This window comes from Poromitra crassiceps (assembly GCF_964638095.1).
Source record: "Poromitra crassiceps genome assembly, chromosome: 17".
Classification (NCBI taxonomy): Eukaryota; Metazoa; Chordata; class Actinopteri; order Beryciformes; family Melamphaidae; genus Poromitra; species Poromitra crassiceps.
The window spans coordinates 29,417,031-29,441,775 of record NC_139635.1 but is presented as its reverse complement, the minus strand read 5'-3'; the positions used below and the strand labels follow the sequence as shown (position 1 = coordinate 29,441,775).

Here is a 24,745-nt window from a genome sequence, read left to right as displayed (position 1 = left end):
CACAGGCACATACACACAGGCACACACACACAGGCACACACACACAGGCACATACACACAGGCACACACACACAGGCACACACACACAGGCACATACACACAGGCACACACACACAGGCACATACGCACAGGCACACACACACAGGCACACACACACAGGCACATACCTGCTGAGACTGAATAAAAGCGGTAATCTTAGTCTTTAAAGTAAAGAAGGCCAGGTTTAGGGGGCTTATGTCTCGCAGACTGTGTCAACATTTTGGTTGGCTGTTGTGTGTTTGAATGCCAGGAGGAGTTGAACAGGCATCTCGGCCAGAATATCTTAACGTTCCGCAAGAGGGAAATGTAACAGATTAAGCTATTTGTTTTTGGAAGTTATATCATATCTGAGGAGAGCGGGATCAGGGTAACTTAGGAAACAGTGTTTAATTGTTAGCAAGTGTTAGGAATCCTAAGGATGATAATAAAGGAGACATGAACACTCAGCTTTTTGAATTAATACCAGGTGACACAAGTGTGATCTATGATAAAAATGTAACCGTTTTAACGTATCTGGGCTATGTCATTATTTATAAGCCTTTCCACTTAGTGTTTTTCCCCCTCCCGAAACTGTGCATTCTGCCAGGCTTTTATGAGCCATCCATTGCTCTGGCCTGGACAGTTCGCTGTACACTGCTCGCTAAGGGAGATCTTCTCGATTGTGAAATATTCCCGTGGTTGAGCATAACCAGCATGCGTGTGTCTCTACCCGGAAGGTTGTAAAGGTCAACCAAACGTCTCAGCACAACATTTGTCTCAAGCAGTGCCGTACATTGTACTGATGGAAGAGCCTCCCTTGTGCCACACTGGTATTTCCAGTCCTGGGGTCGGATGAATGGGGAAGCTATTGTGTGTGACTCCGCTCTGGCCCCGGGCCATAGACATCCAGTCTGTCATCCATTGATATGCTTGGCTTGGTGTTTTAGAATTCATATTGAATGCTGAGGGTCTATGGCGGGGGCCATCATGAATTATCAGCTGAGCCATGGGAGATTCACAGATGACTGGTCAATCTGTGTGGTGAGAACAAGCATGGAGATCCCCCAAAAAATCTGATATATCAGACAGCCTTGCATGGGATTTCTGCCTGCCCCGTTGGAAGTATTAGATGGAGCGAGGAAGATGTTCATCATCTGGACTGGATTCAGTCTATGATGGACTTTCCTGGCGAACGGGAGCCATATTTAGAGACAGATAACTCACATTTGTCACTTTCCTTTTTGTCTTTTTGACTCGCTAATCTGACAGTTCTGTCAGCACTTTGCCACAGTATCTGCTACACACTGTAGCTTTTTAATTTCATAGTCAGTACCAATACGGTTTTTTTATTTTTTTTTATTTTTTACAGTATGCTGTTTTAATGAAAACTGACAACCGGGAAAATTTGGTATTATAATACAACAACATGAAATTGAAATGAGCCAGAGTCCAATGACGAGCCAGCACGATCGGTATTTGACTCAGAGGAAATGAAATACAATATGACCCTTGATAGGTTCATCCTAGATTTATTGCAGCAGTGGTTTCCTGAGTTTAGTTTTTGGTAAAGTAAAAGCAGCAAGAATGTTCCCATTCGAGATGCCGATTTAAGAGAGCGCGCCATTGGGAAGCAGGCCTGCTTTTTTTTTAAATTGTATTTAGATGTGATTGTAAAATTCCCTGTTATATGGGCAGCTGATGAACAGACACTTAATCTAATGGGCTAGGAACTACACTTTCTGACAGTTTGATTTCATTCGTTAAGCATGCCTTAAATCCAACTTGCTGGCAGCATCACAAAGCACTTCGGTTCACACCCCTTATGGTCACAAGTTGTATAAACAGTGGAGCAGATGCCTCCCTCACTCTTTCCGTTCTGAACTGATGCACGGCCTGGACTTGTTTTCTTATTCAGGCAGCCTAATTCAAATAAGACACGAGTCCGGCTTACAAGCCCAAAGTAGTTCACCCCAGAATCTAAACTTATGGATTTGCTCCGCACAAGTCACTTCTTCATAGGAGGTTTCAGCTGTCATAACAAAGTCATGCATTTGATCTTGAGAGGAAGCAGAAGGCTTTTTAGTAAAATCATGTCTACAGTATAGAACGCTGTTATATATATATATATATATATATATATATATATATATATATATATATATATATATATATGTGTATATATATATATGTGATATATATATGTGTATATATATATATGTGTGTGTGTGTGTGTGTGTGTGTGTGTGTGTATGTATATATATATATAGTATATATATACATACAGTATATATATATTGTGTATATATATACATACATATAATGCACACACACACACACACACACACACACACACACACACACACACACACACACACACACACACACACACACACACACACACACACACACACACACACACATACAGTATATATACATACACACACATATATATTCACACAGTATACAAGTGAAGGCATTGATATATATGTATATATATATATATGTATGTATGTATGTATGTATATATATATATATATATATATTCCTATATATATGTACACATGTATATGTTTTTGGTGAAGAACCTTACTTTCAGCTGACAGTGACCTGACTTTGTCTGGCCCATATGCAATCAGCAATGAAAGCTGATTGATTGATGGCACCTGAGCAACATGATGTACCTGCCTGTCTATAGACCAAATCAGCGGGATGTTTACATTTACTTCCGGGTACCCCTGAGGTCCACACATTATAATGGCGGTGGACGGCACAAACTGACGTGTTGAAGACAAAAACAGACAAAGAAGACAAAAATGGTTCGTCCGTGTTGTGTTGTTGTTTAATATCATTCATAACAACACTTTCACTAACGTTAGTGGAGACCAGACTAGCTAATTTACCTGTTGGACCAGACTAGAGTAGACTTGAAGCTAAATTAAATTGACCTGGCGTCAGTAGCTCTGTCTGCACCAGGCTCTTTCTCGCCGAGAAGAGCCTGGTGACGCGAGGTTACTCTGTCTGTAACGTAAAAAAACAGCGAGTTTGACAGACAAACAAACTTTATTAGCTAGCTAACACTACATAAAACAAACACAGAAGAAAGGCTAGATACGTCGGACAAGCATGTTTACCAACCGTTTAACCATTTAAATTGAAAGTAGTCGGCCGAAAACAACGAGAGGGTTTGACAGCATTTATATGACAACACGCACATTTAAACCTGCCGCCTTTCCCAAGTGGTACCCGGAAGTAAATTTGTTTACATGGTGACGTCACGGTGATTTGGTCTATTTAACCTGTCCTTGTCAGACCTGTATGTTTAGTAGCACTGATGATAGTCACAGACTGAAACGTTTGCTGCCTTTTAAATCCACTTTTTCTTTTGTTGCACTGTTTTGTCTTGCACCATGTCAAATAAAGTAAGTCTTTTTTTGCTTGATCTCAGCCTCTGGACCTCCTCTGTGGCTTTTTTAGCCCTGTTATATCTGGTGTGTGCGGGTATTCCCTTTGACCCCCACATATATTATGTATACACTCATATATATATATACACATAATATACTATATTCACACACATATAAAATTCCCTCCCCAGTGCTAACGGTATAAATTAGGCTTGGAACAGAGACACAAGTATACAAGTGAAGGCAATGAGAACATGTCAGATCAGATTTGAGTTTGTTTCATTCCTCCCTAATATGATAATAGCTCAGAGGCATGTCGAAATTAATTTTAAAAGAACAAAACACTGTCAGAGGTAGGGATGTTCATCAATTATCGAAAATCGATAATCGATCGTTAAGGATTGGAATCGATCCTGTGGCATTTGGATCGATTTTTTAATTATTTAAAAAAAAAAAAAAAAAAAAATTTTTTTTTTTTTTTTTTTTTTTTTTTGGACTAGGTTTGGGTGGAATTCGTTCCTCCTCGCCCCACTCCATTGCACAGCCGACTAACGTGAGGTGGAGCTTCATATAGTCTCTAGTTTTCTGGCTGGGCACAGGCCTTTGTGCCAACAAAACTGTTTTAAACATGAGAAATTCACACCGGCATGCGCCGGGGACAGCAGTGTTGGAGAGGAGACACATTGAAATAAAGAGTTAATTGAGGAGAACACGTTGTCTTTCGTATTTTCTGCCATAGGCATTCATTTTGTTAAAAAAAAAAAAAAAAAAAAAAAAAATTGAAAAAATTGAAAATTTTCTAAGTATTAATAAAATCGATAATCGATAATTGATCGTTAATTCTCACCGATTATCGATTTTGGAAAATTTTCAAAATGAACATCCCTAGTCAGAGGTGAACAAACAAAATGCGAACATACAAGGTCTAACAGCAAACCAACACTATAGCGAGGCAGAGTAGATTGTAGGTCGGACGGAGTACCTGCGGCAGTGAATTTTAAACACAGCCACCTCAGCTGTTTTCACCTTCATCGATTCATGACATACATTTGAAGCCTTAATGTGTTGGAGAGAGTGAGAGTTCAGTTTCACAGAACATCGTTTGTAAAAGAACATGAAGGCCCTTAAAATAAAAAGGCCCTTGCCGATAGGAAAAAGAAGCCAGCCCGGGATACAATTATATTCAGAGGCTTTTTGAAAATGGTTCAAAAATTATCTACCACTTTGTGATGCGTTTGTCTCTGGAAATCTCCCCCACTCTGTATGAGAAATGTCATAAAGGACCTAGCACCGTTTCTTTTGACAGTGCTCGGGAGGATTTACACAGTAAATGCTGGTATTAAAACTAATGTTGACGGTGGAGGAGAGGATGGCAATCAATAAAAGAAATGATGATGGATTTAGTTAATGTGCTTTTGTGTGTGCATGTGATATTAGCGAGCATGTGTGTATATTTGTGTGTGGGCGGTAGGGCTGGGCAATTTATCGTCAATTGATAAAAAAACTCTCGTAACGGGACAAGCCCCGTCTTTTATTGTCACACGAACACCACAATACATGCATGCGGCCACAACAGACTCATGCTGACGGTGGCCGGTGAAAAGTGTCCTCTGCATTTAACCCATCCAGGCATGTCCTTTCCTCCGAGGGGCAGGCCAGGAGCAGTGGTCGCTTTCTCGTACAGCGCCCGGGGACCAACTTCGGATGTTGTCGTCACTGGTCGGATGACGATGATGATCTGATCTTCTGCATGTTTTTAGTGGGGGGGGTTATATACGGAGGAACCCCCTGGGGGAGCACGGGGAGAACATGCAAACTCCACACAGAGAAAAAAGGCCCTTACGACGAGATACCCCACCTGGGCAGTAGGCACTGAAGATATGGGGGGGAACACAACCACAGCGCCCACAGTGTCCCAGGCGAGAATCGAACTCAGGACCTTCTGACTGTGAGGCGACAGCTCTACCACTGAGCCACCGTGCCCCTACCATATCGTGATGACTAGATATCATCTTACATTTCGGATATGGTAATATCGTGCTATTCATGTGTTGTCTTTTCCTGGTTTTAAAGGCTGCATTACAGTAAAGTGATGTAATTTTCTGAACTTACCAGACTCAACTAGCTGTGCTATTATTTGCCTTTACTCACTTAGTCATTATATCCACATTACTGATGAATATCTTCTTCTTTTTAGTTAAAATTGGCTAAGTGGGCGGGTGGCGGTGTGTGTGTGTCACGATTGTGATGTCATCAGTGATGTCACTTGAGCAATTGTGATGTCATCAGTGATGTGACTCGAGCAATTGTGATGTCATCACTCCTGGCTGAGGCAAGTGGTGGGAGAGGACAAGAGGCGCATCATGTAAGTGGTGGGAGTATAAGTAGGGAGAAGCGGACAAGTGGCGCATCATCTCCAGAGTCTCCACCCTACGAATCGATATCTTGTGAAAGCACCAATAGTCATCCCTACAATATTGTCGCAATATCGAAATCAAGATTTTTGGTCAAAAATATTGTCATATTTGTTTTTGTCTATATTGCCCACCAGCCCTACATCTCACATACGGCTTTGACTTACAACTGATCATTTAGCCCACTCCGTAGAAAATGCTGAGATATATGTATCACATATCGCCATTCAGCCTAAAAATACAGAAATATGATTTTTGGTCCATATCGCCCAGCCCTAGTGTGCAGATGTGTCCAAGACAGTGTTAGAAGAAACTAAGAGGAAAAAGCAGAGCAGAGGACTGTTTTTGCGTAAATATAGGATGAAGCTGGCTCTACGTCAGACGTAGCCTAGCTATAGCTCCTTGCTCATTTTACCCGTAAACGTTTTTGTGTGGCCGTTGGTCACATGTGATTCAAACGTGTGTACAGTATCATCGATGTGTGCTGGGGAGCTCTCTCTCCCTCTCTGCCTGCTGGGTAGTTCTGTCTATGTCTACAGGGGGCGCTCTCTCTCTCTCTCTCTCTCTCTCTCTCTCTCTCTCTGCCTGCTGGCTAGCTCTGTCTGTGTCTACAGGCCATGAATGCAGCTCTGTTGCACTCACTGTATTAGTAATCTCCTCAGGTCTGTGCCATAGAGCATGACCACTTTTTTTTTTTTTTTTTTTTTTGCTCAGGAATTAAATGTCACCTCAGGGTGGGTCACCTGCAAACAAAAGGGCCAGCAGCCGATTTGCAGGTATAAATAGTCAAAGATAAGGAAGCCCCCTCCTCCCTCCCGCGGTGCAGGAAATTGAATAAGCACGCAGCGAGGGGGGAGGAAAAGTCGGAGAAACGAGTCAAGCACAAAGAGCGTTTTTGTTTGCCTTACGTTATCGGTATTGACCCCCTCTTGTAGTGTATTCCCCCGTCGAGTTGGCCAGGCAGCACAATGGCTTCATCGCAGACAGGGTTCAGGAAACTGTCTGTCACCAAGGTCTCCCCATCTGGGCATCTCTTATCACGCCGGCCGCTTTTCTGGACGTATTGACCGGAATGCCGGTGGAAGGGAGCGGGGCAAGGTCATCACGCTCAAGTCAATCAAAGTGGTCAGTGTTCCAGAGATAGCAGGGGGGTTATAGCCCAGGAATGTGCCCGCCCGGAGTTTCTTTCTCACTCACTTTCTTGGCAAAGAGATTCCAAATAGAGCGCCTGCAGGAACGAGTCCCCAAAAACCCCGGAAGTTAGCATCGCCTGGTTCCCTCGTCCTGAAGTCAATGGGGGTTTTGTATTGGGGATTTTGGTTAGATGCCTGAAATAAGGTCTGTGGGGGTAACACAAGTTTATGAAACTGAGACCTTTTCAGCAAGATAATCTTCACACAAAAACACGATTTTAAGATTTTTTTAAGCGTTTTCTGAAAATCCCAATTATGGGCGATCGCCGATCACATTTACGCTTCATGAATCATAAAAGAGGTGTTCATGTGTGAAGATTATCTTGCTGGTTTCAGGTCAAAGGTCTCAGTTTCATAAACTTCTGTAATAACCACAGACCGTTATTTCAGGCATCTTACCAGAATCCCCATACAAAAATCCCATTGACTTTCCAGACGAGGGGAACCCAGCACGAAGCTCAACTTCTGGCTTGGCCTGCAAAAGCACGTCATCCCTGCTGTGATCTGTAGGGCCGTATCAAAGTCTGACTCGCTCCTCACAGACCCTCTGTCTTCTCATATACATTGTTCTTCTTTGAGACGTTTGTGTGGATATGGGAGACTGTGTGCGTGTGTGTGCGGCATGTATAGTAGTACGCATGCATACTATGCGGTGTGTGTAATGTATGCATACAATATATACCTCTCCTATCACTTTTGTCTTTTCATTACAGTCTCAAGGCGCTGATCTCTGTTCCTCGTCATCCTCCTCGTAGTCCCAGGTTCATTATTCATGTGATCCGTGTTCCAGTTGCGGCTTCTCCTGACACCCCCCCCCCCCCCCCCCCTGTCTGTGGTGTGACGCTACAGAGCACGCCTCCTGGGCTCGTACGGGGGTGGAGAGCGGGGGTGGTGTGGAGGAGGGGGGGTGGGCGAGGGGGGTCTCTGCCCCAGCAAGCAAGCACAGAGATGCGAGCATGTGATGGAGATGACAACCCTGCATCCTCCTCTTCTCTCCTCCCTGTGCCCCCCCCCCCCGCCCTCAGGGAGGCACCTGACTTATTCTGAGATGTTTTCCTGAGCACAAAATCCTGCGGGAGGGGGGTGGGGAGGGTTGGGGGGGGGGGGGTTTAAGTGCAGGGGTAAAATATGGGCTTTAAGGGGAGTTAACCTGTGAAACAATGGCCACTTGGGGGGGGGGGGGGGGGGGGGGGGGGGGGTTGCTTCCTCCACTCACCTCTTTCTGTGCGTTTCATCAACTCTGCCGCAGAAGAAGACGTGCAACTATGCAACTATATGCTAGACATTGAGCAAGCGGTGAACTGATTCTGTCAAAATGACGCTCTCCCAGGTGCATATAGGTTTTTTCATCTCCTTTTTTCCCCCCTTTCAAATGTTTAGCCTCTGTGACAGTTATTTGTATCTTTGTGAAGGGCTTGTTTTCACAGCAGACTAGGAGAGGTGCTGAACTGTACCGCGCTCTGTAATCCAAGAGAGATGCCACGATCGGAATTAATAACGGCAGGCATGATTAGATGCAGTAACGTCTCCTCGACGGAATTATTCTTGTCGTGACTCATATTAAAGCGCTGACCCCCTTCGCCTTTGGGGGATTAGATGTATTAGTAATGTAGTGATGCTCCCTTCTTTTTTCCCGCTCTTTGATGTGCATCAACAGGGTTCAGGGATCAGCCAACCCCATCGACAGAGACGAGCTTGATTTCCACTGCGCCACATTAAAGACACAGTCATTATAACCTCCAGTGTGCGCTTGTTTCGTTAGTTCTCACTCCCACGGGAGAAATTCTTCATCTGGAGGTCTTAGGCTGCGGCTGGGGGCGGAGCTCCGTAGAACCAAAATAATAATCCTCCATCTATGTAGAGACTCCATCATATCGGTGCTTCTGGCAGAACTGAAACATTTCTGTGTGTTTCTGGAAATCCAAACAATGGTTTTTACAAGGCCAAAATAGAGTGGTCCGTGCACTACTTCAAATATCTTTTTCTATGAAATGTAGCGGGGTTGTTTGGTCTGTTTAGAATTCCCTGTGTTTACCGAAAACAGAAAAAGGGGATGAGAAATGGCAGCGAAGCATGTGGCATGATAGGATCTACTTCCTTCTAAATGGACCCATCTGAGCAGTTAAGAGAGAATACCAGGGGGGGCTCGGCTCTATCATTCTTAACCTTGGCTATATGACAAATCCCCCCACCTTAAACCCCTCCTACGAGACATGCATCAACATGCGACCCATGTGACTCTCTCTCCCGCTCTCTCCACCCGCTGCTTTTCAACGCCAAGAAAAACATTCAGGAGATGAACTGGAGACATGAATACAAATAGCGGTTTTTGGAATCTGAAGTGGCAATATTATGTGCTCCTCTTCTTCTTCTTGTATCATCGCAAGACGCAGAGAAAAGGGATACGACTCAGGAGCGCTTCTTCTGACCACAAATGGACTCAGTTCTATATCGCCGGTTCTATTTTCGAACGCTTCTATGGGAATGGAGAGTGTCTGATAGCAGTTGTCTGGGAAAGGCGGTGTAGCCCCGGGGTTTGTGGTCTTGTCTGACACTGACTTTAGTAACAGTTCCCAGCAAGGTGGACCAGAGAGAGGGCTAAGTGTCATGGGAAATGGTGCCATATGTCCAACTAGATTTCCAGTGTTTAACCGCGTCTTCTTCTCGGCGGTTTGAGAATGAAACACAAGCAGTCGGCGCCATGGTCCCGAGATTTCACAGGATATCATCTGTATTTGAAAAGCACGTGTTAGTTTGCAAAGCCCACATCTCATCTCCCACCTCAGTCCTCTGTGTGTGTCTCTCTCTCACATGTGATGAAGTTGTATCACATTTTTTTTTATTATTATTATTATTTTTTTTATTCTTCTGATTTTTCTCCCATTTTCTCCCCAATTGTACTCGGCCAAATCCCCCTGCTGTCCCCGGTCCGTCGCTCCACCCCCTCTGCCGATCCGCGGTGGGAGAGCCGTAGACTGGCACATGCTTCCTTCCTCCGATACATGTGCAGTCACCTGACAGCGAGGAGTGTTCACTGGCAGGACGTAGCACATTGGAGGATCACGCTACCCCCCCCCCCCCCCCAGAAATGGAAATGATCAATTTGAGTCAGTTTGTACAACACAGGTTGAACTAGTTCAAGTATTTACTTTAGTCTGTTTAAAAGCATGTGTATGTACAGTGAAGCGTAGCCTACTTATGTTTTATTTAATATAAAAAGAGGTTAACTGCAAATGCTCTCTTGAATCCTTCATGATTTCTTTGTGTTTACTTCTAAATTAAGCGCTTTTTTTTTTTTTTGCTTCCTTGGCCAGAAGTCAAGAAGTTCCACTGAACACATCAGAAATATACTGCAGTGAAGAACAAAGAGTTTGGAAAAACACCAAGCAAAACCTTGACGGCGCTTTGTTCTCCAATATTAAGTATTCAAATATGCTTCAAATATGCGTTTCCCTCCTCCTCCTCCTCCTCCTCCTCCTCCTCCTCCTCCTCCTCCTCCTCCTCCTCCTTATATTTTCTAATTCCCGTTGGAAATCTTGACTTCATCGTCGGAAAACACGCCGTATGATATGACCGCTCTCTCACTCCGGATATTGGATTATGGAGGCATCCACCACGCTGCTGGAGGAAAAGCTTGACTCTGAGATCCGCTCTTTCTTCCCGAGATGTTGGCTACCAGTAATATTGGGAATAAAACAACACAAAAAGACAAACAGTCTTGAAGCGCTCCTGCTGGGACCACGGTGGGGGCACTCTTATTCGACTAAAGGGGTACACCCTCCTTTATGCTGCGGAGAAAGCGTCCCTGTCAGACCCGGGCCCAGAACAATGGGGGCCAGCCTGGGGAAACAGGCCCATTTGCATGCAGCTGTTTGCCGTTTCCAGGACCACAAAGGCCAATCAAAGGAGCCTTAATGGAGGATGACAAGCGTCAACCAACGCCTTTGCTCTCTGCCTGTGCCTCGCCACTCTGTCTCCCCTCCAAAAAATGGCCCATTTTTTTTTCGTTTTTCTTTTGCCTGATCAAACATTCCACTAGTGTTTTTTCTTCTTCTTCTCTCCCTTCGTCTGATGTCCTGATGGCGTGGAGTTTTGAAGGTTCAAAGGTTTTTGAGGGCAGGACCTCTCGAGAACAAAACAAATCTTGGGAGAGTATACAGCAGATGAGACTAAAACATGACTGTTTGAGTCACGGTCTGGTGCCTTCAGTTCAACTCCTCTTCATCCCCCCCATGGCAGTGTTTCTGTTTTTCAACCACTGTACCGTGGCACACTAGTGTGCCGTGAGAGCTCGTCAGGTGTGCCGTGGGAAATTGTCCAGTTTCACTTACGGTAATTGTTCCATAAAAATGAAAAATGAGTCTTAAGTTGCGCCAAAACCAAATCATTTATTTCATACACCTCTCGTTGACTGACCCACAGGCATAGAAGAGTAGCGCAACCATAACTCGTCTATGCTTGTGTGGGGCACAGTAGCACGATTAGTAGCCTTACTGTACGTTCACACCAAGGCGAAATTATTTGCGCGAGTCGAAACATTTCAACTCAGGCGATGACGCGAAACTCCGCGTCACTCGGGCGAAATCACATCTACTCGCTCGTTTGCATTGACTTTTGTATCTAAATAATCTAATATTGTCGCACAAATTTGCGAAAATCTCCCCGGTGTGAACGCAACGCACAGTAATAATGACCTTGTTGATTTCAAACAATAGAAGAAAAAGAGATGCATGCAGGTAGACGCAGTCAGAACAACGCTCTGGACTTGATCCTCCTCCTGATCAAAGTCCTTCCAGAACGAACCCGGATCCAGAGCCCATATGCGGGGAGGGGTCAAACGAAAAGCAAAAACGGTGAGCTCGCGGCAACGTACTACGATGCTACTACGTTTCATTTTGTAACAGGTGGGACGGCGGTGTGCCGTGGGATTTTTTTTTCTCCCAATGTCAAAAGTGCGCCTCGGCATGAAGGAACGTTGAAAAACACTCTGCCCTCTGGGACGTAAGTTGCCACATGCCATTATTATCTTTATACCAAAACCTCCATTATCTCTCAGTTCATCTCCAGGGTTTTTAAAAGCCTCCGACTGTATCTCGCCTGGATCTGTTTGGATGCACGCACCCATCTGGGCCGCACAGTGCCGCGTCCATTTTCAAGGGTGTTGATAGAAAACAAATTATGTATTATGAGATGGGGGGATTATAGGCTGTCAAGTGCAGAAGAGAGACTCCCAGTGGGCAGCACATGGAGAGTCGGGGCCCTAGCTCGGCTCTCTGGAGCTGAATGGAGAGCTTAGCCGGGCAGGTCAGGGGGAGGCATCAGGAAAAGCTACTTTCTCCACAGTCACTCTCTGAGCAGAATGCATGATAAGGCACCGTGTCAACAGGGCCAGGAATAAGGATCACCGCCAATTATGGCAAAGTCAGAGTCGTTACCATGGCGACTTGATTCTATATAACGGATTATATACTTGGCTTGGATTCACCCATAGTATAATTCTAAGGTTATAGTCTGGCATTCTGATAGAGAGAGCAGCCTGTTTTTTTGTTTTTTTTTACGTATTGTGTTATTGATTTTTCCTGCAGTTTTCTTGACACCGTTTTCTCTGCAGCTGGTGACCTTCTGCCGCAGTCTTTCGGGCTGCTGCAAAGAAGTTGAACAGTCCGGGAAAAAAGAGAAGAAGAAGAAGCACGGGGCGCACGATGAATAGCTTTTCACACTTCCTTAAGACATCGACAGTCATCGGCGCACAAACATTTTCATCCCTTGCCAAAAAACCCTCGCGAGCTTGTTCTAACTTAAGAATCGACACAGAGGAAGAGCTGCATGAGAAGGCCTTTTGTTGTCACAAGGGTTTTTCCAATCTGACGGAAGAAGAAAAAAAATCTTAAGATTTTTACGTAACATCCAATATGTCAGCCAAAAATACCGTACGGTAGAGTGCCTTTGAAATCAGCCCTCCTCGCACTGGCTCAAGAAAACTCCTTTATATACATTAAGCTTTTGAGACAGATTTGTCATTACCTGCCCAATTACAAATTGGCAAGGCAGTCATTAATAAGACCAAGACTATCCGCAGTTTGGAGAAGAGGCAATCTGTTCTCCTGGGCCGCCGGTACAGTCTAGATACTCCCCTTAATTGATGCATTGTTAGCCTATGACCGGAGAGATCTATACCCGCTAGGGAGTGGGAGGCTGCCAAGGCACAGACCTAATCAATCGCTCTAGGCCGGCGTTGACAGCAGCAGGGATGGATCGTGCCGTAGGGCTCTGATAGATGGCCGGAGTGGACGGTGGGCGAAAGGGCCGATGACGTGCCTGTGTCCATGTGTCTGTGTGTCTTGCGTGCGTGGGTCCAGAGAAGGTTTCTCCATTGAGGATTTTTAAAAGCCCATGAAACGCATTCTTTCGCTCTGCTCTCTGGAGCCCGCCGTGATAAACCCGTCAGTCCTTCCATGAGCAATGGCAGGCCGGGAACCATCATTAGCCTTTGCAGTGAAGCCAGGGACTCACTCTGTGTTTTATCATCCCCTCTTCCTGGACAGGTTTTCTGAAAGGTATGGGTAATTATCATGGTTATTTCACTTATTGGAATAGATGGAGTGACCCTCCAGTCGTCCACTTATGGCCAGCCTGGGCTGACATCTCTTAACGAGGTGATAAACAACCCGGCTAAGCAGAATCTACTGGCCATTAGATAGATCACGCTATTATATGCTAATGAAATGTCTGGGAGTCTAATGTAAGTGAATTTAGCCCATTAGCTTCATATTTTACTACGAGCGAGTGCAGAAGATTCTTCCTGATGTGAAACGACGCAATATTTCGGGAGCAGCGTATGTTCCACAGATGCCCGTGTCTTCTCCATGTTTGACGCCACCAGACTGACATAGGATATCGTTATAATTGAGCTAGGTGCAAGGCAGGCTGAAATGGCTAGCAGGCATGTGGGTCGGGGGTTTCGGGGGGTAGGTATTTTCACTTCAACTTTGAACAGTTCAAGCCACGCTAATTGCGTCAGGCCCCGCCTGTCAAAAGCGTGAGGGTAATTAGCGAGAGGGTGCGAGGCGAGAACCCGGGGTGGTAAGTGTTAGTACATCACAATGCTCGGGAGCCAATGGGAATGCGGTAAATGGTAAAGAGGCTGAAAGGAGGGCTAATTAGGGGAGAGCAGTGCACTAAATACAAATGGTAGCCTCCCCCTCAGGGAGCCACTATTGCTGCAAACAACAGAGATTATTGACAGTGCATGCAGCGCTCTGTCTTGCATTTCTTAAACAGCACATTTGCATGTTCTACTTGGATGGAATTGGATGAAAAAAGAGTCTGCCAAATGGGAAATTGTAATTGTAATTGTTTTCTCAGCACTGCAGACAGTGTTACTTTTTGTTACTTTCTTTCTTTCTTTCTTTCTTTCTTTCTTTCTTTCTTTCTTTCTTTCTTTCTTTCTTTCTTTCTTTCTTTCTTATCTGTGATTCCAGGTTATTAATTGTGACTTGAGATTTGATTGCTTGGGAAAAGGGGAATACAAAGAAATAACCGTTTCATTGTAGTTTGTTGAAAGGGGGCGGGGCTTGAGCAAAATAGTTAATTTCCCCCTAAAGCAGAGCTATTTGGCCACGATGAGAGATTATTGACAGTGCATGCAGGGGGGCTCTGTCTTGCATTTCTTAAACAACACATTTGCATGTTCTACTTGGACTAAATTGGATAAAAAAAGAGTCTGCCAAATGGGAAATTGTTTTCTCAGAGCTGCAGACATTGTTACTTTTAAATAATCATTATTTCAACCTGTGATAATGGGGTTTCTTCTTTCTTTCTTTCTTTCTTTCTTTCTTTCTTTCTTTCTTTCTTTCTTTCTTTCTTTCTTTCTTTACCTCCTTATCTGTAATTCCAGGTTACTTGTGACTTGAGATTTGATTGCTGCTTGGGAATAGGGGAATACAAAGGAATAACCATTTCATTGTAATTTGTTGAAAGGGGGGGGTGGTGTGTGTGTGTGTGTGTGTGTGGGGGGGGTCCTTGAGTGAAACAGTTAATTTCCCCCTAAAGCAGAGCTATTTGGCTGCGCTCCCATCTGCTGTGTCCCACGTATGGATTTTTCCTCCTGTGTGGACTCCAGACAGTCCCCTCTTCGATCGCCGACACTGTAAAATGGATTAGATTACACCCCATTCTGCTGGGATTCTGCCTTTTTCTCTCTGTCTTACTTTACAGTGCAAGTAAAGCAAAAGCAACAAACGAGGCGACTTGTACGCGCACTGTAAAACAAACCCCCCCCCTCTGTCTTGGCTTTGCGGTGGGTGTAGGTGGAGCGCTCTGTGTCGTACTGTAGCCTTTCTGTTTGCTCAAGGTTTGATGAAGTTACCACTGGTCTCTTGTGACTTAGATTGGATGTCTTAGCCAACAATCCAAGACCACAGAGAAATGGAAGAATTGAATTGTTTCGTCCCCCCCCCCCTCTCTCCCATCCGTCCCTGTATCGTGCGCAACGGCCCCGTCTGTTGAAAACTGTGGTGAACATTAGACTGCTGTTGCCTAGTTATTTCATCCCAATGGATTTTGTTTTACAGTGTAATGTGTGGTCGCCTTTTAACGGATTCATATTTTGTTTGCTTAAAGTTTTCTCCATCTGTTCTTTGTGCTCTGATCAGGGTTCAGCCGTGCAGCCTTGCCGTTTGGCCTGGTCAGGAGAGAGCTCTCGTGTGAAGGATACGCCATCGATCTGCGCTGCCCGGGAAGTGATGTCATCATGATCGAGACGGCCAACTACGGCCGCACCGACGACAAGATCTGCGACGCTGACCCCTTCCAGATGGAGAACGTCAACTGCTACCTCCCCGACGCCTACAAGATTATATCACAAAGGTAAAAAGGCTAGAGGGATCTGCTTTCACAAACACAACCAGGAGTCAGGGGGGGGTGGACCGCAGGGTGGCGGGGGGAGGGAGGGGTTGGTGTCTCCTCCTCTCCTCTCCTGCATACTGAAGAAATAAACATGTTTTCCACACTTTTTTTGTTACATTATATAATAAGAATAACTATATAATATAGACATAAAGATAAATACTGGACAATTAAAGGGAGACTTCACCGAAAAATAATGCTGATTTATTTTGCACATGATCTCGCACATATTCCAAAACTGGAAACCGTTTTGCAGGCATTCATTTAGTTTGACAGTTATTGAGAGTTGATTTGAGTTAAGTGTGGATCAGTGATGTAATCAGAAGGCAGTGGCACTGACTCATTGTGTCCAGTCTTGAGATGACATCACCGGTCCACACTTAACTCAAGTCAATTCTCAACAACTGTCAAACTAAATGAAAGTGCGCAAAATGGTTTAGCGTTTTCTGATATGTGCGAGATCATGTGCAAAATAAATCAGCATTGTTTTTCGGTGAAGTGTCCCTTTAAGCAATGGCACACGAGAGAGAGTGCTGTTGCACTGTATTATCATTCAGCACGGCTGGGATTCGGTCGTGCCGAAGATAATGACAGTAACAAGAGCACAGTTGTACAGTATAAAGAAAACTATTCATCGAGTAATAATACCTTTTTTGTGTGTGTGTGTAATTTGAGACAACAGATGATTTTTATCTGTTATTTGTCTCCGCCAACAACAGTTCCCTCCGGATTGCACTAACTACCAAGTGTTGCCAAGCAACAGGTAAACTTGCTGCCTGCAGTTTCCCCCGACCGCAAGCTAGCTAAGCGAACGTTAGCTACTCTGAGGTTAGCACTTAGCACGGTCTGCACAGTCGGTTTCAGCTTACCGTTCATAATTAAGGTCAAATGTATCCATGTCGCTGTCCCTACGCAACCTAATCAAGGTTACCTTAGAACAGCTGTGATATACACATACTGTGAAGCGTCCCGTGCTGTTATAAATAGTGCGCATGTAATGCCTCTCGTCCAATCAAATCGCCCGACCGGAACTAACTGTTGTATAATTAATCAACATCTCACACCTTTGAAATGTTTTTGTTTCGTTTTGTTCATTGACTACATCATGTAGGTGGCGTTTTTGGAAAAACTAGGGCACAGATTAATTCCTGGCGGTTAGCAATTGATATCCTCCTTACAGCAAGTTCAACAGCAGGTGTTGTTGCCGCTGTTTGAGTCATCATCAGTGTAGCTCAAAGAGACACGTGTGAGTCACATGCAGCAGGCTCTGAATTCCCCATCTGGAACGTTGGGCTTGTGTTGTTCAAACAGTGCACGGAGGTGCTTTTGCCCCAGGTATTGAGCGATGGCCCTCATCATGCCTTTTATACTGGCGCCGCTCTCGCGGGACGTCGCTTTGCCTTTGTCAAAAAGACAGCACACAACACTTCAGCTCGCTTCTGCTTTCACCCCCATACCCCGCCCCCCCCCCATACCCCGCCCCCCCCAGAGGTGTCGTGGGTATTTTTAAACGCCACTAGCTAGATGAACTACTCCGAAATAGTAACCGTCCCCGAGTTCATCTGCTAATGTACTTCTGTGTCCTAACCATGTCAAAAGAGACGTGTGACGTCACCCCATTGCTTTGGTGGACTGCTGTTTTGAAGCCTCGGCTTTGGTGTTTTGGCCGCTGTCATCTTGGAGATGAGGCGAGACCAGGGGGTTTACCACAGAGCCGCAGCGCCGCCTGCTATTGGTCCGTGATCAGGCAAGCTGCCTGCGCGATCACTGGAGGGGCGATCTGTCAATCACGCCCAAAACATAGTCTGCTTTATCGTCTTATTTTACTCTAAACGGGTGAGTTATATAACAATTCACCCCCGTACAGTTAAGATCAAATTTGCTACAGAGAACCAGCCTGTAAACATATTCCTGCTGTAAAGTCGGGCATTTTAACATGGGGGTGAATGGGGATTGACTCCGCTTTGCATTAGGGATGCACCAATATGAACATTTTGGCTGATACTGATAAGTGATATTTACAGATGTTGATATGATCTGTATAAAAACACATTTCTATGATAATCAAATTTCATACATACTGAAAAACATTTCAGTAAACACTGTGAATTTGAAAAAGTAATGCATTTCATTATTTCCAAAACATTTGGAAAAGCCCATAAATCCTAGATTTACCACATTTGTTTCCTCTCAATGTGGAAATTTTGGCTGGTACCGACAACCGATATTAACATTGCAACATCGGCCGATACCGATATCATTGCCCACATATCGTGTGCGTTCTGCAGCCAGCCTAAAGTGGCCATTCGAGCAACTGCGGTTTTTCCTACTTGCCCACATCGGTCCTAACCTGCCCCACCCACCCACCCAAGCCCAGCTACCCCTGTACATCATCGCCCACCATCTTCCACCTTGGGTTTTTCCGCGTTACATCCGCTTCTACAGTCTCCTGTATTTGCTCCCATGAGATGTGGCACTGCAGAATAGCTAATCACGTCTTCCTGTCTTCCACTGTCTTGCCACAGTTCCAGCGGAGTCTCCGTACTCGCATACAGTAACACAGCACTGACAGTGGCCATGACCTACAGTTTGACTGCAAACCACATCAGTCCACACAGCAGATGTGTTGACAAGTCACTCCCTGACTCGCCGGCGCTGCACTTCAAACTTATCTCCACGGAGGAAGAGTCCCCTAGAGGGCGATAATGTGAGCGGGAGCTTTGAGAAGCGCCACCAGCCCTTTAACCAGAATGATTCTAATGATCCAGATCAGAGGACGTGGGAGCCTGACCATAATTAGGGTTGATGTGATAACCAGGGATGTTACAGCAGCCACAGAGCCCTGGGAACGCCTGATCACTTCTCCTGTCTGCAGCACACTCAAAGCAGGAGGGGTGTTTTTTAAGTGTGTCACATTAAGAGACAATTACCACCACTACTGGGGAAGTTTAACAAAAGAAGCAGTAGCACCGCAGACACATAAACAAATGTCTTAAACAAGATAGGGAGGAAAACCGTGGGACGTTTATTGCAGGCAGTGGCAGTTCTGTTGGTTTTGAAATTGTGACCCCCTTCCCCCCAGAAAAAAGCACGAAAACACAAAAGCGACAAGACGAAAATCACGGCGTGCTTTTTCAACAACAATTTTTCTAGATCAAAGTGTTTTATCAACGAAAATGTTTTGAGGTTGATGGAAAAAGTGATAAAATTTTTATGGAGAAACCGATGGAAACGCAGGTTACTGGGCCTGTTTAATATTCAGGTTTTCTCTCGGAGAGAAATGTATGTCGACGGCATGACCTCTCTCTACCGCCTCGCTCACTTCCCACTGTTGTAGGCGCCAACGCTATTCGCACACACAAAAAAGAAGCGATAATCTAAATGAGGTTCTTTTGCTGACTTGCATTAGAGTATTGCAGCCACCTATTTCCTGACCCAGTAAAAACTAACCGAATCAATCTTGTACTTGGTCAGAGGGGGCAGCCTTTTAGCTGGAAAGCAGGCAGGATTGCAGCACTTTTCTACCATAAGTGTGCCGTTCCACTGTTCAACTCAACCAACCATCTCATTTCGCCAACCGTCAGTTCTGCCTATTTAACTCAGACTGTAAATTCGTGTAAATTCACTGCCTATTTAACATCTATTTAACTCAGACTGTAAATTCGTGTAAATTCACTGCCTATTTAACACCTATTTAACTCAGACTGTAAATTCATGTAAATTCACTGCCTATTTAACACCTATTTAACTCAGACTGTAAATTCATGTAAATTCATATTTTATGCCTACTGAACACTCCTCCACTCATGTACCGGTATATATTGTATTGGACTGCACTTGCAATGTTGTGATTGTCTTTTTGTTGTTTTTCCTATTTCTTTATCTCTGAATGATATTGACATGACCGCTACGCTGCATAATGACACTAAGACAAATTCCTCGTATGTAATCTTGCATACTGTGGCAATAAAACAAGTCATTCTGATTCTGATTCAAGCAGACAAACCGTTTCTGCCAATGAAATGCCAAATGTCACATTCCACAAGGACAACGTATCTTTTTTAGATAGTCTCCCCAGATAGTTTCTGTCATTGTTTCTGTCATATGTCAATAGAAACAACCAGACATCACATTTAAAAACCCCACCTACGTGCTAAAACTGCCAATGTCCAATAGAAATTAATTGGTGTTATAGATCTTGTGCAATGATCCTAGTTCAGTCATGAAGTGCTTGCTATGGATTTCTCATGCAAGGAGTGTCATTTTTTCAACGTCTAATGGTTCATCTAATATATTAAAACTGCTTCAGTGCTCCTCTCTCTGCATGCTCAGCTTATTCACAGTAGGTTGTGGAGGTTTTTCCATGTTACATCTAACATTTACAGTGCGATCGATGTTAAAGTAAATTCTTACCACTGAGAACAGTGTGTCAGTTGTCATAATCTGATCAGATCTTTGCATCGATTTGAGTGGGATCTCTTTTTGTTGCACTCTTCTGCTGTCAGTCATGTTAAACTCTGAGGCACTAACCTTTATAGCTAAGCTAGCCTAGAAGCCAGTCTCTGGAGCATTTGTTGCAGCCGAGCCATAACAGTAAATCTCTCAAGCACAAGTACTGCTGGCGCCACATCATCAGTTGTGTTAACACCATAGCTGATACCAGCGTTGTAGCACTCGAGTCCAGGACTTGGATTCGAAGTCCTAGTCCTGGACTCATTTTCAGGACTTGTGACTGGACTTGGACTTGAACACTGATGACTTGGACTTGGACTCAGACTCGAGCATTCAGACTTGGAAATTGGAGATGAGAACTTGGACTTGTTAACGACTGCTTTTTTGGCATATGATATTGATAGCTATATTTTAATAGCGTGACTCATGTTCATGTTCAGTAACTCCAGACTGGGAGTTGGGGGGACCCGACTGACTCAACTCTGACGTCTGACCCTTCTTTGGTGACTCGGACTTGGACTCGAGATCTAGTGACTTGACTACAACACTGGCTCCTGCTGCTGCTGCTGCTAATCCTCATCTTTCTAATGGAATTCTCTCCCTTTCATTCAAATAATCTTTGTTTGATAATCCATTAGTTTCAAACGAAGGCTTTTTCTTTTCTTTTTTGTTCATTTGAAATAGCTGGACTTACATTTACCTTTTTATCCATTCCTCAAAGTCCCTCCCTGCATAGTTAAAATGCACAATCCAGCTTGCATTTGAACTGGGTTGTGGTGCAGCAACACAATTCCATTTTGCAGCGGCAGAAAGCCCTCTTGAATTACTCATGATTCTTTGAAAGACATGTCCGATGTTGAAAATATATGTCCAACTTGCACGACTTTGCTTTTGACCTTCTGAAATATTTATCTCAGGCTTGCAAATTGTTGAATGTCCTATTTTGGTATCTTTTTTTCCCCCACCTTCCTTTGACGGATATCTGTTTGCCTCTGTTACCGCTGACAGCATTCTCAATCCCTCGGCCTCAAGACAGCTTGATTGAAGTGGAGCCAATTTCATCCTATATTTACACAAAATCCGTTTTTCCTCCCTCCTCTTTCTTCAACTTTCTAACACTCGGACAGATCTGCAAACACGCACACACAGATGCACACAGATGCACACACACACACACACACACGCACACCAATTCACACATCAGACTTTCAATTCAAAAGGGACACGCGTTCATCAGCCAAAGCCATTTCATACTGCGAGGCGAAATATATATCTCTCTGGCAGAAATGACACGTTCACGTCGTGTTTGCTGCACACACGCAGAGGACTCTCACTGTTTACCAATGAGCCATTCCAGTCAACTGCATGTCCCAGCAGCCACCTGTTGTGTGTATTTTAATGAATGTCTTCCCTTTCAATAGCGCTATGAAGACGCTGTTAAAGGAGATAGACTCACCTTGGCCGGAGAAGTTCACATGTCATCGTTAATTACCGACATGCCATTACCACGTTCACTTCATTTATGCTTTCTTTCGTGTTTTGTGTATTTAATGCTTTCGTTCCCTTCTCTGTTTGCCAACTAGAATGCATATAATAAGGGTCCTGGCTGGGATGTTCACCATTTTCGTTGTAGCCGTACGATGATATTTTCCCCCTTTTGTGTTGTGAACAGGGTTGCCATGGGTCTGCAAATTGCTTGAAAGGACTTGAATTTAAAAAGGAAATAAAATCAGGCGTCCGGGTAGTGTAGCGGTAGATTCCCTGCCTACCAACACGAGGATCGCAGGTTCACGTACCGTGTTACCTCCGGATTGGTCGGGCGTCCATACAGGCACGATTGGCTGTGCCTGAGGGAGGGAACCCAGATTGGGGGGTATATGTCCTGGTCGCTGCACTAGTGCCTCCTCTGGTCGGTCGGGGCGCCTGGTCGGGGTGGAAGGGAACCGGTGGGAATAGCGTGAGCCTCCCACGTGCTACGTCCTGCCGGTGAAGCTCCCCGCTGTCGGGTGAAAAGAAGCGGCTGGCAACTGCGCTTGTGTGTCGGAGGAAGCATGGTGCTAGTCTCGGCTCGCCCCAGATCGGCAGAGGGTGGAGCAGCGACCGGGGCAGCCAACAGGGCAGCATGGGGATAAATTGGCCAAGTATAATTGGGGAGAAAATGGGGGGAAATCTGAGAAAAAAATCAAGTACTTACTTGGATTTATGAAGAGGTCCTTACAAGTAAAAGTACCGGAATCTCTGAGTTTGAGCCTCCTCCTCATCTCAAAATTGCTGGGCCAAGCTTGATACACTTTCTTCCTATCTACAGTATCACTCTCTGTGTAGGCTACGAGCAGAAACGCTGAGGATTAAAAGATGGCTTTAAGTTCATGTGAAGTGTTAATGATTCATTCCGATTGCATTGGCATTGGCCCGCAATTTTGAAATAATTTGTCCTTGAAAAGTGCTTGAAATCTATCATTAGAAAAGAGTGGCAACCCTGTTTGCACGTTGTTCTTATCCTAATGTTCTTGCCATGGGTAGTGCTTAAAGTCACGCTGAATTCTCTGGTCAATCTTTTCTTTCTAGGTGCAACAACCGTACCCAGTGTGTGGTTGTCACTGGCTCTGATGTCTTTCCCGATCCATGTCCTGGCACCTACAAGTACTTAGAGGTCCAGTATGAGTGTGTTCCCTATAGTAAGTATCCCCCATCCAAATCTCATATTGAACTCTTTTCTTTTTTTTGTGAATGTGTTTCAAATGTGTGTGTGTGTTGTTGTTGTTGTTGTTGGTGTTGTTGTTGTTGTTAGATTAAACAGACATGTGCTATAACTCCAGCCTCTCCTCCCCCCTCCTTTCTAATGGATAAGATTGATTTTTATAATCTGCTGGCAAGTGTTGAGGCTTCGTTCACAGACGATGTTTCGCTAAATTAATGTGGACGTACATGGAATGAGATTAGCATCAATAATAGCTAAATATATTGAAGTAGACCTTAATCTTGAACAGTAAAAAAGAAAATGGGGAAAGAGGGCTACGGCGTTCTGTCGAGTGTAGGCTTTCTCAGAAGGTGCTCATTGGATCCATAGGGTTGAAGATTCAGTAGAAAGAACAAAGGAAGTCCAAGGCAACTCTTCAAGAATATTTTTTAAAAAGCCTTTAATAAAATATGGCTTCCACCGACATGTTTCGGCCAAACTGGCCTTTCTCAAGGTGATTTGAAAATGAAAATGAAATCACCTTGAGAAAGGCCAGTTTGGCCGAAACATGTCGGTGGAAGCCATATTTTATTAAAGGCTTTTTAAAAATATTCTTCAAGAGTTGCCTTGGACTTCCTTTGTTCTTTCTAGTAAAAAAAAGTAATTTAAATCATTCAACATGTGTTTTTGTTACCTCTGAATTATTTACCCTTTTTTTTTTCATTGCTCAAAGTTCCTGCCTAGTTAAAACACATCTAGGTTGTGCTAGACTTTGCTTGTGGTGCAACATTTTCCATTCTGCAGCAACAGAAAGCCTCTTGAATTACTAATGAGTCTTTCAAAGACTGTGTTGAAAAGTGTTGAAAAATATTTCACTGAGATAATCAAAGACTGATGACACAGAGACATAGATTGTGGTTATTACTAGGTTTTTGTTTTGTTTTTGTTTGTTGAAAATGGAGATACAAAATCAACGTACCGCTATTACAGAGGATAGACAACATCAGACAAAGTGATTGAAATCCTAAAATTGTTACTAATCTGAAGAATTAAAACTCTAGTGTGATTTTTTTTTAATCAAGTACAAGTACAGCGAGGAATTTCACTGGCAGGACGTTTCACTGGCAGGACGTAGCGCATGTGGAGGATCACGCTATTCCCCCAAGTTCCCCTCCCCATGGACAGGCGCCCCGACTGACCAGAGGAGGCGCTAATGCAATGACCAGGTCTCATACCCCACCGGCCTCCCACCCGCAGACGCGCTTTTAGCCTCTCTGGTCTCAACACTCTGGCAAATTTTGTCAAGAGTATGGGCCTATAGACCTATTGTGTCTATAGGAACGTCTGACCAAGCCGGAAGTACCGCTGCCGGGAATTGAACCCGGGTCGCTGCGGTGGTAGGCGAGTGCTTTTAATACCGCTACACGACCCAGACGGCCCTCTAGTGACTTTTTGAATGTGCCTGTGCTAAAACCTTGACCAAAGCCCTGGATTTGATCGTGGATCAACTCTAGTCCCGTGAGAAAACGGTTGTAGACTCTGTTACACCTGCCTCTGATGTAACCTATGTCTCTGGTATATGATTTGAGTCATTCTACAGTACTTTAAACGCATATTTTAGAGTAGGACTTGACTTTAGCCGTGCCTATGATGAAACCAGCACTTAGGCTTTTCATG

The 24,745-nt window shown here is 44.4% G+C and overlaps 1 protein-coding gene across 1 annotated transcript in view; it reads left to right on the top strand.

Moving 5' to 3' along the window:
• The window catches only part of adgrl2b.1 (adhesion G protein-coupled receptor L2b, tandem duplicate 1), a 120,064-nt gene that overhangs the window by 34,203 nt on the left and 61,116 nt on the right, over positions 1-24,745 (top strand). The window contains 2 exon segments of the mRNA XM_083653543.1: positions 15,684-15,897; positions 22,957-23,066. Of these exon segments, the coding sequence (XP_083509669.1) occupies positions 15,684-15,897; positions 22,957-23,066 (324 nt within the window).